Genomic DNA, 16,427 nt, shown 5'->3' with positions numbered 1-16,427 from the left:
TCATCCAGACTTGAAACATTGGCTCCTTTCTCCACGGATGCTGTCAGACCTGCTGAGATTTTCCAGCATTTTCTGTTTGGATATTGGATTGGAGTTGTTTATTGGCACGTGTACCGAGGTACAGTGAAAAGTATCTTTCTGCGAGCAGCTCAAACAGATCATTTCGTACATGAAAAGAAAATACATAATAGGGCAACACAAGGTACACAAAAATAAGTAGACACCGGCATTGGATGAAGCATACAGGAGTGTAATATTAATCATGTCCATCCATAAGAGGGTCGTTTAGGAGTCTGGTAACAGCGGGGAAGAAGCTGTTTTTGAGTCTGTTCGTGCGTGTTCTCAGACTTTTGTATCTCCTGCCCGATGGAAGAATTTGGAAGAGTGAGGAAGCTGGGTGGGAGGGGTCTTTGATTATGCTGCCCGCTTTCCCCAGGCATCGGGAGGTGTAGATGGAGTCAATGGATGGGAGGCAGGCTCGTGTGATGGACTGGGCAGTGTTCACGATTCTCTGAAGTTTCTTGCGATCTTGAGCCGAGCAGTTGCTATACCAGGCTGTGATGCAGCCTGATAGGATGCTTTCTATGGTGCATCTGTAAAAGTTGGTAAGAGTTTTTTGGTGCCCCTTGTATTAAGGCCAACCCATCATTTGCCTTCTAGTTTCTTGCTGTATATGGAGTTAACTTCCTGTGTTTCGTGTACAAGGACACTCCTTAAGAACACCCAAGATTTAATAGTTGCTCATAATTTTTTTTTTAAAAAATCAGTTTTTCTATTCTCACCAAAGTGAGTGACCTCACATTTCACCACATTAAACTCCGTCTGCCACCTTCTTGCCCACTCATTTAACCTGCCTATGTCCCTGTGCTGGCCAGCAAAGACAACTGCTCCCATTGATATAATTGTACAGTAATTTTCTTTACTTGTGAAAAACAGCAGCAGGTTAGAAGTCTACACTGTAACTGAACAGTGTGTACCGTGGACCGTATATTTATAATGTGATGTTGTTATTGCCATCTCTCCACTGGACTTCATTTTCACCTCCCTTTTCTCCAGGACAGTTCTGTGATGTTGTTTAATTTAATGGGACATCATTCTGGAGTGCTCTGGCAGTGGTGTTAGATCCAAAGGTTTTTAAAAAAAGAATTTCCAATTTTGGGGCAATTTAATGTGGCCAATCCACCTACCCTGCACATCTTTGGGTTGTGGGGTTGAGACCCACGCAGACATGGGGGGGAATATGCACACTCCACACGGACAGTGACCTGGGGCCAAGATCGAACTCGGGCCCTCGGCGCCGTGAGGCAGCAGCGCTAACCACTGCGTCATCATGCCGCCCCAAATTTCAAAATGTTTGAGGGCAAAGTACTGTGGATGCTGGAAATCTGAAATAAGAACAGAAAATGCTGCAAATGCTCAGCATGTCTGGCAGCATCTATAATGGGAGAAACTGAGTTCATGTTTCCGGCTAGTGATCTTTGCCAGAAGTGGGACTGTTTAACGACAGTGATTTCCTGATTTGATGCAAGACAGGGAAAGTGGGGGAAGGGAAGAAAGAACAAAAGGGAAGATTTGTGATAGGGTGGAAAACAAGGGAAATCAAATGACAAATGGGATGATAGTGAAAGCCAAAGGGAGATGGCAGTTGGACAAGAAGCACAATATATATCTAGAAGAGATGTAAATGGGAAGACCATCATTGCCATAAGGTGAAGTCAAGAAAAAGGAGCAGAGGTTATGAAATTGTTGAACTCTAAAAGTGTTGACTGCAAGGCTGTAAAGTGTCTGATTGACAGATGAGGTGCTGTTCCTTGAGCTTACGTTGAGCTTCATCGGAATAATGTGGGAAACCAAGGACAGAAAAGTGGGAATGGAGTGGCACATTAAAATGACAGGCACTCAGAAGTTCAGCATCACTCTTGAGCTGAATGAAGGTGTCCACAATGATTACCCAATCCATGTATGGTCTTCCCAGTGGAAGCTAGACCACATTGTGAGCAGCGATTGAACTAGATTGAAAGGAGTGCTAGTAAATCACTGTTTCACCTGGGAGGCGTGTCCTTTTGAGTGTAAATGAAATTTCAACAGTGTGGTAAGTCTGAATTATTGTCAAACAACCAGCCTGGTGCTGAAAATTTACTTTTACAAACATTGAGTCTCATTCCCTCAGGTTTAATTATTGCTGAAGGTATAAAAAATTAAAATACATTTTTACTTTTTCCTTCAGTCTTTTATCTCCTATCTTAATCTCATCTTGCTTTCCATCGGTTTAATTTGCTTTCTGATTTGATAATTGAATTAAATATTCTAACTTGCTCTTCCTGACTTATACATGTCTCAGTGCAGATTCTTCAATCTGGTTGAAGAGACATGCTGTTGTTTGTCCTGTATACATGGGCCACACATCCCCAGTAGAGGTTTCTGCCTCTTACTGGACCCCTGATGATTGGAGATTGTTGCTCAAAAACGCTTTGGGTAGCTGCAAGTGTTACGGACAATAAAAATGTTTGTTTGCCAATGACTGCAAGATCTGGGCTAGTATTTTCATTTACTTTGTGGTAGTTTTCGATATTGTGCAGGAGGTGAAATAAAAATTGGACGAGTTACTTTAGTTCAATCTCTTTTGAGGTGCAACAATTGTTCGTGATGCTCGTTCCAAAGTTATTTGTTGACATGTCTCCCACTTGTTTTCCAGTGTGCTACATATGTAGTCTGTATCCTTTATTTATTTTGTATTTGGAAATATTCCAGGCACAAAATTTAACCAGATTTTATTCAATCATCTTTCCTGTGAAGATATTTTGGATATGCATTTATTATATGTTTGGTTTAATTTCAATGGTCATTTCAATATGTGGATTATTTTTGTGTTTTTAGCATTTACAGAAGACTTCTAAAATAGTTACAAATCTGATTAGCTATCTCCCTATTGATGTTGGACGTTTGACATTTATTTTTCATTAAAAAAAGCAGCTGAGTAAAGTTTGGGGGAATAGGAATTTGTGATTGGTGACAGTAGAACGTGGATGTTGGCAAAAAAAGCATAGTTTTTCAAAGAGAGGGTAAAATATGACGTAGAGGAACTAAACAGATAATCAGCATTAAAACATTCAGTGTGATTATTGTCCATTTTTGAGATTTTGATACAACTCAGAAGTTGTATTTACTGAGCCTTGCTTGGGAGTCTTCCTCTTACCAAGGTTAAATAATAATGTTTGTGTATCTAATTTTTTGACTTTGGTGGGATTTTAACCCCCCCACCCCCACCACAACATTTTTTCCAGTGGTTGAGGCAGCTCACTATTGGCCGGGGAAGGTCCCACTGATGTCAGTGGTCTTTTGCATTGTTCAAAAACCGCACCACCTGGAAATCCACTGTGGGGGGCGCCGTTGGCAGGACCAGAAGATCCTGCTGCCAAGAAGGGTCAGAAAACTCTCCCCTTGGTAATTAGCTTGGGACTGAAGTAAGGAGATAATTGAACTTGGTAACCGGCACATTCGCATAGCACCTGGTTTCATTCTGACCACATAGCTGGATAGTTGATTAAAGGTTCACAAATTGGAATTCTTTGAACCTTCCCTTAGCATTGCCTGACTGAATTTGTTTGTTTGTGGCTTCAATTAACTTTAGTCATAGATAGTATTCCTGCCTAAATGTTCTGGGTTTTTGTTTTTAACAGGTTCACCAGTGACTGAGGGTAAAAGTACATTCAGCCTTGAAGAAAAATCTAAATCTTCCAAGAAACGAGTTCACTACCAGAAATTCACCAAAGGTGAGATCTAGTACAAAAGCAAGACACTTAGAATCTGGAAATCTGAAATAAAAATAAGTGCTAGCAGGTACTTGGCAGGCCCAGCAGTGAATGTTTCTGGTCAATGACCTTTTATCAGACAGTTTAGGACTCAAAATAAAGAACAAAATGTGGTATAGTGAAATCAATACATATATTCGTCCAAATTCTGACATTTTGAGTTTTAAATGTTGATATATTTAAAATACTTGTGCAATGATATTTTCTGATTAAGAAGATTTGTAGCTTAGTGTATGTAGCATGATATGCATCAGTGTCATTTATGGACATGTTATGGTTGTTTGCATTTGCTGCAAAAAATATACATATTATGGAAACGGGTCCTAATTATTAATTACAGAACACCTGAGCAAACATTTTTCCTGAGGTTCTCACTGCGCCTTCATTCTCCCTTTATGTCTAATTATGACTGAAAGGGTGCTACTCTGAAAATTGTGTTTAATATTTTATAGGTGACTTGGAGAGTTTGCTATGACTCCTAAGTTGAAAGAACACCTGAAGATATGGCTCTGCAATTTCAAATGTAAAAGATAATTAAATTAAAAAAAAAAAAAAAGTTCACTTTCTAATTGGGAAAAATATTGACAACACATTTATACCTGATACCTAAGTTTTTATGTTATTTGGAATTTTAGCTTATGAATCTAATTCTTAGGGCAGCACGGTGGCGTAGTGGTAAGCACTGCAGCCTCACGGCGCCGAGGTCCCAGGTTCGATCCCGGCTCTGGGTCACTGTCCGAGTGGAGTTTGCACATTCTCCCCGTGTTTGCGTGGGTTTAGCCCCACAACCCAAAGATGTACAGGGTAGGTGGATTGGCCACGCTAAATTGCCCCTTGATTGGAAAAAATGAATTGGGTACTCCAAATTTAAAAAAAAATGAATCTAATTCTTAATTAAAACCTGTAGAGAAAGTATTCATCATCGACACTGCTTGTAAGGTAGACGTTATATCATCATTCAGGCAACAGATTTGAATTCCCGGGAATTGTGGACCACAACAATCTCTTATGCTAAGGTTATTTTTCTGAAATAATTAATTTTCCTCTAAAGTGTACAGTGGGAGTTTCAATTAATGAAATGGAAGCAGATGAATTTAAATGAGCAAAACCCTCATAGAATGAATTCTATAAATATATTATTTAATTTGATAATTGATGTATTTTGGAAGAAGCTGCTGTGCTGTGTCTGCTTTTTGAGGCCTTTCGTTTTTTTCACTAAGCTTTGGTCTGTGATCACTGTTTTGTGCTCACCCGTGACCTCGATGAGAAAGAAGAGCATGCACTTAGCAAAATTGTTCATTCAGCCCAGATAATAAGTCATGGCATTGCTGGATAGATGGGGAGCCTTCGTTCCAGCTTCCCTCAAGAGAACCTACTCCACAATGGATGGATCAAAACTAGAAAGATTTACTTGAAGCTCTGGGGTGTCTACTGTGTGCTGGGTAATACAACTAACTAGATTGATGTACCATTAGTTTGCCTCTGCTCCACAAAAGTAGGTTAAGATGAAGAAGATTCTTTGGCCTGTTTCATCTCTTTGTTATAGGACATTTGTTCTACATCTTCCCATTGGAATATGGAGGCATTTCTTAAATGAGCCCATTGTCCTGGTTCTTTACTAACTCTATTCAAGTCCATGGAGCCCATAGTGAAACCATTTTTAGAACTAGGCAGAACTGAGCTCATGACCCTTTTCTTCTAAACATCCACATGTACGTACTTTCATGTGGTCATTGTATAATGATCATGCATAGGAAACTTGGCTGACCTTTCCCCACTTGCCATCCCGTTTTTCTAACCTAAAAGCACTGAGAATGATAATGCCAACAATACTGCCCTAGCTGGGATTAAATATTGGACCATTTTGGCCTTAGTGGTACCAGGTGATGTATTTCTCCTCCGAGAAATCAAGGGATCTCTTTGAAAAATGCATCTTGATTGGAAGAAAATAATGGACGTGTTGTGTTGTTGCACCTATTGGCAACAATATACACTCCAGTACCCACTCAGTCTTAACTAAGTTTATTTCCTCCTTACAGGAGATATGGTAACAATATGCACTTTATGTTAGCTAAACAGTTGATTTGTGATGATTTAAAACAAAATTAAAATACACATTGTAAAAGAAACAATATTGATGAATTTCATAATAACCCTTGATTGGTTTAGAGTTGATTCAGACCGTACCTCGTATTGTATAATCAGTTACTCGGGTTCATAAACTTTTCTTGATAACTTTGCCTGTTACAAATTATGGGTATTTAACTGCTGACAGAGGAGTCCTAATTCTGTGAGTGTTTCACCTGACGGATACAGTGCAGTCATTAGGATACTGGCCTAGCAATTTTTTCTTTTTTCTTTTAAACTTAGAGTACCCAATTCATTTTTTCCAATTGAGGGCCAATTTAGAGTGGCTAATCCATCTACCCTGCACATCTTTGGGTTGTGGGAGTGAAACCCACGCAAACACGGGGAGAATGTGCAAACTCCACGCGGACAGTGACCCAGAGCCGGGATCGAACCTGGGACCTCGGCGCCGTGAGGCAGCAGTGCTAACCACTGTGCTGCCCTGGCCTAGTAATTTTAAGATCATGAGTTGATGTTGTGCTATGGCAAGTTGTGAAATTGAAATCAGTAGATTTATTTATTGTAAGCTATCATTAGAAAAAGATGACTGGAAGCTGTTGAATTGTTGTTTATTTTTTTAAAAAGCCAATTGGGTTCACTAATGTCTGTTGGGGAAGGGAACCTGCCTTCCTCCAATATGTGCTTGACTCTTATCACCCTCTAATGTGGCCCAGTGACCATAAAGGCTACAGTGCTCCAAGGCGAAGGCCATCAGCTCCCACTTGGGACAACGAAGGATTGGTAATAAATGTAACATTGATGGTATTGCCTTAACTCTGAAGCACACAGTTTTAAAAGAAGTTACAATAGTCGACTTCTCAGCATTTAAAAATCTATTTCAAATTTTTTTTTAATGAGCGTTCGCTACATTATGTAGCTCTTTCAAGCTTAATGTGAAATATGCAGTTGTATAGGTCATGAAAAAATAAATCTGTAGTAAACAGGCACTGATTCAAAACATTAAGCAGCTCACTCCCGTGTGGTAGTATTGCTGTCATTGGAGAGGCTTTTAGTTTTATGTATATTCTGCCTTTTGATGCCGTTTCTCTCCTGAACACGTTATTGTTATTGCCTGTATTGCACATCATCACTTATCCTGAAATGCAGTGTTTTGGGACAAAATAGTTTTCGTTTTCCCAAGCTGGTTCATTCAGCAGCTTCTCTGAAAGCATTGAAACTTTCAAAAGATGGTCCAGTTTTGTGAATGTCAGGACTGGGACTGGAATTCTGACACTTTTAAATGGAAGCAAGAGACAATCTCAGGATACTATCAGTAGCTAGACACTTTTATATCTTACAACGATGACAGCAAGTGTTCATTGTTTGCTTTTCTGTTGCAACACCCCTAAGCTTCCTTGTGGTCAGTGAGCTCCGATATCAGTGCTTTGTACAGCCCTCTACATGGTGCATGGCAGTACTCTTCTGATCATCCCTCCTCCACACCACAATTAGCAAGAACAGGAAGTCTGTCTCATGGAGAAAATGATGGCTCACATCTTCCAAGCAGCAGCAATGAGCGTTCAATTGCTGCTAAGTCTGTAAATTCCCCGGACTCTCACTGCTGAACATTTCTACCAGGGTTTTCTGATCCTGACTTTAACAGAAAGATGCAGCGTAGCGTCCCTCGGCAATCTCTGTTGAAACAGAGTAGAGTTGGGGAAGCCAGGGCACAAGCCCCTTTTTACAGCAGAAGCTGCTGTATAGTAAGTTTAAGGTCCAGTTTAAGATTGGGGTCGTGGATGAGGTGGGTAAGTAGCTGGTGTGGGGTGAGTTGGTTAAGTGGGTAGGGGGCAACTGGGTGAGTGGGGAGTCGGAGTGCGAATTGAATGGTCGAGAAAGGTAGTTAGGTACATACAGTGGTGATCGAGTAGTAATTGGTGGTCGGGAGGGTTGGTAATGTAGGGTGAGGGGGGTGCGGAGGCGGGGGCAGTCGGATGGTTGGGGTGGATAATTCTGATGGCTGTGAGTAGACTGTTTGGGTTTCCTCCGGGTGCTCCGGTTTCCTCCCACAGTGGGCAGCACAGTAGATAGCACTGCTGCCTTACTGCTCCAGGGACACAGGTTCAATTCTGGCCTCGGGTGACTGGCTGTGTGGAGTTTGCACTTTTCTCCCCGTGTCTGCATGCGTTTCCTCTGGGTACTCCGGTTTCCTCCCACAGTCCAAAGATGTGCAGGTTAGGTTGGTTGGCCAAGCTAAATTGCCCCTTAGTGTCCAAAAGATTAGGTGGTGTTACAGGGATAGGGTGGAGGCATGGGGTTGCCTTCCCAAGGGCCGGTGCAGTCTCGATGGGCCGAATAGCCTCCTTCTGCACTGTAAATTCTATAATGTGCAGGCTGGGTGGATTGACCATGCTAAATTGCCCTTTAGTGTCCAAAACGTTTGGTGGGGTAGCGGGGATAGGTTGGAGGCATGGGCTTAAGTAGGGTGCTCTTTCCAAAGGGCCGTGCAGACCCGATGGGCTGAATGGTATCTTGCACTGTAGGAATTCTGTGTAGTCTGATGGTCAAGAGATGTAGCTGGGTCGGATTGGGAGAAGGAGCCATGTTGGTTGGGGGCTCACTGGGTGGAGTCAAGGGGTAGTTAGAGACCCAGTGGGATTTATGGCGGGAGTGCGGGGGAGGTCAGCTGTGATTTTGGTCCACTTTTTAACCTGTCTAACATTTCCTTGGTAGCTATTAGCTACATACAGTGGAAATATCCAAAGTCTCTGACTCAGAACTTAGAGTTGGAGGCTTTTCGAGACAATCCGGGCAGCAGGAGAATTGCCCATCAAAATTTGAAACTTTCCAGACAATTCCCATAGTGATCCACACATCAGGACTTCCACAGGGTCCCGACATGCATCTTTGGCCGTACACCCAGGTGGGGGAGGGAGTGGGGGAATGTAATGATGACTTTTTGTGACTCTGAAGAGCCCTTGAAAGTTCAGACGGTTTGAGAAATTGCTATATGACTTGGCGTTGACGTTTTATAAATACTTGTATTATTTAAAGGAAAGGATCTCTCTTCCCGAAGTTCAACAGATCTTGCCTGCATTTTTGGGAAACGTAGCAAACGAGACAGAGGATCCAGAGATCAGGAAGAGCAAGAGAAGGTAAGATCTTTTCCTTTTAATCATTAATGTACTTGCAGTAACTTTCCTTATTTCCCTTTCTCCATCACATTTTTATTTACAGCTACATTTGGGATATTTACAGAGACCTTCACTAGCTAAGTAAATACTCCCCTCTGTCTTGAAGTGTGTGTTGTGGCACAAAATCACATTTATGAAGGGTTATGATTCGGTAAATTCTGACGAGTTTGTTTCCACTGGTTGGCGAAAGGGAACACCAGTTTAAGATCATTAAAAAAGTTAATGGAAAATGAAGGAAAACTTCTCTTTTATAAAGAAAGTAGTTGAAATTTGGGATTCTGCTCCAAACTGAAGCAGTGGGAATTCGACTTGAGAGCCAGATTGTTGCTTGAGAACATTAAAGGGTACAGAGAGCAAAGAAAAGTGGGATTGGATTATTTTAAAGGGAAAACATCTGTGCAGACTGGATGGCCTGAATAGCCTTTGTATGTGCCAATGGACAATGGGTTATTTACCCTTTTTAAAAAAAATATGACCATTACCTTATGGAAGTGATCTTGATGCTTATTTGAACAAGGCCTATCTTTATTCATATAGAAGACGAACAGCTGCTATAATTGCTCCTGATTAATGAAAACAAAAATGGAAATATCTATGTTCTCAAAGCCGATAAAAAGATTGAAAAATGTTAAATTAAAATTGCATTTGTGCTTGCTTGTTGCTCACATATTCAAATAGAATGAACAATTTCTATCAGTTCCTATCAAATTAAACTTCCTGACGCTCATAGTTTTTCTCTCACTTTGTTCAGACACCGTTTCCTTCCTTTTCCAGCTGTGTTTCCTGATATCGCCTTATCACTGGAGAAAATAATGTCGAATAGACATGAGCTTGGCATAGACCACTCGCAAACTTCATAGTTTTTAAAAAATATATATATATTTATTAAAGTTTTTTAACACAATTTTTCTCCCTTACAAACAATAACCCCACCCCCTCGTAAGAAAAATAAACGAGAAATCGCGCAGAGCAAGATATATACATGGCAAAATGATATATTTACACAGCTTTGTACACTGGCCCTCACCCATACGTGCAAGTTTCCCCAACCCTTCATGTTATCTCTTGCTCATCCACCCTCCCAGGCAGTCCCCCCTTTCCTCCCCCCCCTCCCCCCCCCCCCCCAAGGACGTCCCCTCCTCCCCCCCCTCCCCTCCCCCCCCCAAGGTTGCTGCTGACCGACCTTCCTCTAACGCTCCGCGAGATAGTCTAGGAACGGTTGCCCCCCGCTTGTAGAACCCCTGCGCAGACCCTCTCAAGGCAAACTTAATCCTCTCCAACTTTATGAACACAGCCATATCATTTATCCAGGCTGGGGGGCTTCGCCTCCTTCCACATTAGCAAGATCCTTCGCCGGGCTACTAGGGACGCAAAGGCCAGAATGCCGGCCTCTTTCGCCTCCTGCACTCCCGGCTCATCCACTACTCCAAATATTGCTAGCCCCCAGCTTGGCTTGACCCGGACTTTCACTACCTGAGATATTGCTCCCGCCACTCCTCTCCAGAACCCCTCCAGTGCCGGGCATGACCAAAACATATGGACATGGTTCGCCGGGCTCCCTGAGCACCTTCCACATCTGTCCTCTACCCCAAAGAACCTACTCAACCTCGCCCCCGTCAAGTGCGTCTGTGGACCACCTTAAATTGTATCAGGCTGAGCCTGGCACACGAGGAGGAGGAATTAACCCTACCTAGGGCATCAGCCCACAGACCTTCCTCGATCTCCTCCCCCAGCTCCTCCTCCCATTTACCCTTCAACTCTTCTACCAGCGCTTCCCCCTCTTCTTTCAACTCCTGGTGTATTTCCGACACCTTGCCCTCCCCGACCCATACACCCGAGATCACCCTATCTTGAACTTCTTGTGCCGGGAGCAACGGGAATTCCCTCACCTGTCGCCTCACAAATGCCCTCACCTGCATATATCTAAAGGCATTTCCCGGGGGTAACTCGAACTTCTCCTCCAGTGCACCTAGGCTCGCAAACGTCCTGTCGATGAACAGGTCCCCCATTCTTCCAATCCCCGCTCTGGAACCCCCCGTCCATCTTCCCCGGGACAAACCGGTGGTTACCCCTGATCGGGGACCACACCGATACTCCCATTGCACCCCGGTGCCGTCTCCACTGGCCCCAGATCCTTAGCGTTGCCGCCACCACCGGGCTCGTGGTATACTTTGTCAGCGAGAGCGGCAGCGGTGCCGTCACCAACGCCCCCAGGCTCGTTCCTTTACAGGATGCCATCTCCATCCTCTTCCATGCCGCCCCCTCTCCCTCCATAACCCACTTGCGGATCATCGCCACATTTGCTGCCCAGTAGTAGCTCCCCAGGTTTGGCAACGCCAACCCTCCTAGGTCCCTACTGCGTTCCAGGAACCCTCTCCTTGCTCTCGGGGTCCTATTCGCCCACACAAACCCCATAATACTCCTGCCTACTCTCTTAAAAAAGGCCTTAGTGATCACGATGGGAAGGCACTGAAACACAAACAGAAACCTCGGAAGGACCACCATTTTGACCGACTGCACTCTACCCGCCAGCGAGAGCGGTAACATGTCCTATCTTTTGAAATCCTCCTCCATTTGCTCAAACTTCATAGTTAAGCAATATGTTCCTGAAAGAAATTGAGATGTGGGGGTGGGGAATGTCTTCTGTTAGCTTTAGGTACACTGACTCCTTACAATTCAAAATAATTCATTACAATGACCTGGCACAACTCAAGATGTGCAGCGTATCTTCATTGCTCTGGAGCATGTGACATTTTGAGGAATTCAGCCAGCCTGATTTCAGCTGAGATTGGGGCTGTCTTTTTTTAAAAACGAGCAAACATGAGTGTAATAATTTCACACTTGTCGGGTGTAGTTGATCTGTTGCCGTGACACATTTGTTGTTGAAATGAAATACTATTGGTGGTAAATGTTGGTGCACCAATTGCATCTTCAGGAACAATTAGATCCAGCTGCATTACATATGAGTGACAAAATACGGTAAAATCTTTATTAATCAGCATGTGTGGGGAATGGGTGGTACCAGTTAATCAAGAATGCTGGATATCTAAGAGTTCCGTTTTCAACCAATCCTGGGTGATCTCGTGGTATGCAGTCCCACATAAGTAGAGCAGGGAAACAGCTCTTGGGTGTTGTAATTGGAGCGTTTCAAACTCAGGACAACGTGCGAGGAATGAACAGGGCTGACAGCATTTCTGTGGATATGTTAGCCTGTGACTAAGCCTCTCGCTGTAAGCCTGCCATCATCCCCAGACATGCCAACTCTCACAAAATGATTGTGATGAGACACAGTTTCTTAGTCAAACCCAGCTTCTCTCATGATTTCGCGAGGGCTGTGAAATTGTGTGATTTTTTTGACCAGAAGTTGCTGACTCTGGAATTGGAGTGGCTGTCCTGCCTTTTTCCCGTGGCTCAGGCATTACAGAAGCCTTGGAGAGTTCACTTAAATCGTTTGACCTAGTTTTCAAATTCCTGCATGCTGCCTCTTAACTTTCTGTTTATTCTGTGATCCTTTTTAACTCTTTTGCCGTTAGTTTAGTGATTGATTTAAAATAAATGGATGTCAGGAATTCCGATTGGTAGAGTGCCGGTAACACAAATTTTATCGTAGTTTCTTACCTCCTTAAAGATAGCATCATACTAGGCCTCTTGCCATATTCTGTTGTTGCATAATCTAATGTGGTTAGAGTTTCAATAACCAAAATCGATCAAATTATGGCAGAGGATAACATTGTTATAGAGTAAAAGAAATCTCAAGGCTTGTATTTATTCTTGGATTTCCTTCATATATTCTGTAACTGCACTATAAATTGTACTTTGTCCTTTTCCATGGTTATTCATAAACCTGAGTCCTCATGATGAGGGACTTAGCTGTGGTAAAATAATGTTGTTTATATAAAATATGAAATTTGTATTTTAACACTTCTGACTTTAGGTAATTCTTCCTATAAAATGAAAGTCAGACTTTGTTTGCACTGAGTGCTGAATTTGGTGCATTTGAGTGCTATAGTGAGAGTTTGGTGACTGAGGGAGTTGGTGAGGAGGGAGTAAGGTGCTCCTTTCATTTCATTTCCTACATTAAGAGCGAGAAGGGAGCCAGGGGTTTACAGAGAGTGCAGCTGACTGGGAGCAGAGTCGGAGGGCGGAGGTCCAGTTGGTCCACAGGGCAGCTATATTCTGTAAGGTAAGAGGGGATGGAGGCTAGGCCAGTTGCGTGCTCCTCCTGTAGGATGTGGGTGGTGAGGGATACCACCGGTGTCCCCACTGACTATACTTGCGGGAAGTGCATCCAACTCCAGCTCCTCAAAGACCGTGTTGGGGAACTGGAGCTGGAGCTGGATGAACTTCGGATCATCCGGGAGGCAGAGGGGGTGATAGAGAAGAGTTACAGGGAGGTAACCACACCCAAGGTACAGGACAAGAATAGCTGGGTTACAGTCAGGGGAAAGAAAACAAACAGGCAGACAGTGCAGGGATCCCTCGTGGCCGTTCCCCTTCAAAACAAGTATACCGTTTTGGATGCTGTTGGGGGGATGACCTACTGGGGGAAGGCCCTAGCGGCCAGGTCTCTGGCACTGAGTCTGGCTCTGGGGCTCAGAAGGGAAGGGGGGAGAATAGAAAAGCAATAGTCGTAGGAGATTCAATGGTTAGGGGAATAGATAGGAGATTCTGTGGTCGCGAGCGAGATTCCCGGAAGGTATATTGCCTCCCGGGTGCCAGGATCGTGTCTTGGATCGTGTCTTCAGGATCCTTAAGGGGGAGGGGGAGCAGCCAGAAGTCGTGGTTCACATTGGTACCAACGACGTAGGTAGGAAAAGGGGTGTGGAGGTAATAAACGAGTTTAGGGAGTTAGGCTGGAAGTTAAAAGCCAGGACAGACAGAGTTGTCATCTCTGGTTTGTTGCCGGTGCAACGTGATAGCGAGGCTAGGAATAGGGAGAGAGTGCACTTGAACACGTGGCTGCAGGAATGGTGTAGGAGGGAGGGCTTCAGGTATTTGGATAATTGGAGCGCATTCTGGGGAAGGTGGGACCTGTATAAGCAGGACGGGTTGCATCTGAACCAGAGGGGCACCAATATCCTGGGAGGGAGGTTTTCTAGTATTCTTCGGGAAGGTTTAAACTAATTTGGCAGGGGAATGGGAACCGGATTTGTAGTCCAGCAACTAAGGTAGCCGATATTCAGGACGCCAAAGCGTGTAGTGAGGCAGTGGGGAAGGGAACACTGACAATGGAGAGTACTTGTGGGCACGGAGAGGGGTTGAAGTGTGTATACTTCAATGCAAGAAGCATCAGGAATAAGGTGGGTGAACTTAAGGCATGGATCGGTACTTGGGACTACGATGTGGTGGCCATCATGGAAACTTGGATAGAAGAGGGGCAGAAATGGTTGTTGGAGGTCCCTGGTTATAGATGTTTCAATAAGATTAGGGAGGGTGGTAAAAGAGGTGGGGGGGGGGTGGCATTTTTAATTAGAGATAGTATAACAGCTGCAGAAAGGCAGTTTGAGGAGTCTCTGCCTACTGAGATAGTATGGGTTGAAGTCAGAAATAGGAAAGGAGCACCTTGTTAGGAGTTTTCTATAGGCCCCCCCAATAGTAGCAGAGATGTGGAGGAACAGATTGGGAAACAGATTTTGGAAAGGTGCAGAAGTCACAGGGTAGTAGTCATGCGTGACTTCAACTTCCCAAACATTGAGTGGAAACTCTTTAGATCAAATAGTTTGGATGGGGTGGTGTTTGTGCAGTGTGTCCAGGAAGCTTTTCTAACACAGTATGTAGATTGTCCGACCAGAGGGGAGGCCATATTGGATTTAGTACTTGGTAATGAACCAGGGCAAGTGATAGATTTGTTAGTGGGGAAGCATTTTGGAGATAGTGACCACAATTCTGTGACTTTCACTTTAGTAATGGAGAGGGATAGGTGCGTGCAACAGGGCAAGGTTTACAATTGGGGGAAGGGTAAATACGATGTTGTCAGACAAGAATTGAAGTGCATAAGTTGGGAACATAGGCTGTCAGGGAAGGACACAAGTGAAATGTGGAACTTGATCAAGGAACAGGTACTACGTGTCCTTGATATGTATGACCCTGTCAGGCAGGGAAGAGATGGTCGAGTGAGGGAACCATGGTTGACAAGAGAGGTTGAATGTCTTGTTAAGAGGAAGAAGGAGACTTATGTAAGGCTGAGGAAACAAGGTTCAGACAGGGCGCTGGAGGGGTACAAGATAGCCAGGAGGAAACTGAAGAAAGGGATTAGGAGAGCTAAGCGAGGGCATGAACAATCTTTGGCGGGTAGGATCAAGGAAAACCCCAAGGCCTTTTACACATGTGAGAAATATGAGAATGACTAGAGCGAGGGTAGGTCCGATCAAGGACAGTAGCGGGAGATTGTGTATTCAGTCTGAAGAGATAGGAGAGGTCTTGAACGAGTACTTTTCTTCTGTATTTACAAATGAGAGGGGCCATATTGTTGGAGAGGACTGTGAAACAGACTGGTAAGCTCGAGGAAATACTTGTTCGGAAGGAAGATGTGTTGGGCATTTTGAAAAACTTGAGGATAGACAAGTCCCCCGGGCCTGACGGGATATATCCAAGGATTCTATGGGAAGCAAGAGATGAAATTGCAGAGCCGTTGGCAATTATCTTTTCGTCCTCACTGTCAACGGGGGTGGTACCAGGGGATTGGAGAGTGGAGAATGTCGTGCCCCTGTTCAAAAAAGGGACTAGGGATAACCCTGGGAATTACAGGCCAGTTAGTCTTACTTCGGTGGTAGGCAAAGTAATGGAAAGGGTACTGAAGGATAGGATTTCTGAGCATCTGGAAAGACACTGCTTGATTAGGGATAGTCAGCACGGATTTGTGAGGGGTAGGTCTTGCCTTACAAGTCTTATTGAATTCTTTGCGGAGGTGACCAAGCATGTAGATGAAGGTAAAGCAGTGGATGTAGTGTACATGGATTTTAGTAAGGCATTTGATAAGGTTCCCCGTGGTAGGCTTCTACAGAAAGTAAGGAGGCATGGGATAGTGGGAAATTTGGCCAGTTGGATAACGAACTGGCTAACCGATAGAAGTCAGAGAGTGGTGGTGGATGGCAAATATTCAGCCTGGATCCCAGTTACCAGTGGCGTACCGCAGGGATCAGTTCTGGGTCCTCTGCTGTTTGTGATTTTCATTAATGACTTGGATGAGGGAGTTGAAGGGTGGGTCAGTAAATTTGCAGACGATACGAAGATTGGTGGAGTTGTGGATAATGAGGAGGGCTGTTGTCGGCTGCAAAGAGACTTGGAAAGGATTCAGAGCTGGGCTGAGAAGTGGCAGATGGAGTTTAACCCTGAAAAGTGTGAGGTTGTCCAT

General features: G+C 43.9%; 1 protein-coding gene across 2 annotated transcripts in view; it reads left to right on the top strand.

Moving 5' to 3' along the window:
* Nucleotides 1–16,427, top strand: part of pinx1 (PIN2 (TERF1) interacting telomerase inhibitor 1) — a 201,796-nt gene that overhangs the window by 80,670 nt on the left and 104,699 nt on the right. For both annotated transcript variants that reach the window (XM_072499038.1, XM_072499037.1), the window contains exons 5-6: nt 3,681–3,773; nt 8,934–9,034. In XM_072499038.1, the coding sequence (XP_072355139.1) occupies nt 3,681–3,773; nt 8,934–9,034 (194 nt within the window). The remainder of the gene's footprint in view (nt 1–3,680; nt 3,774–8,933; nt 9,035–16,427) is intronic.

This window comes from Scyliorhinus torazame, chromosome 4 (assembly GCF_047496885.1).
Source record: "Scyliorhinus torazame isolate Kashiwa2021f chromosome 4, sScyTor2.1, whole genome shotgun sequence".
Classification (NCBI taxonomy): domain Eukaryota; kingdom Metazoa; phylum Chordata; class Chondrichthyes; order Carcharhiniformes; family Scyliorhinidae; genus Scyliorhinus; species Scyliorhinus torazame.
This window is presented reverse-complemented; position numbering and strand designations above follow the sequence as displayed.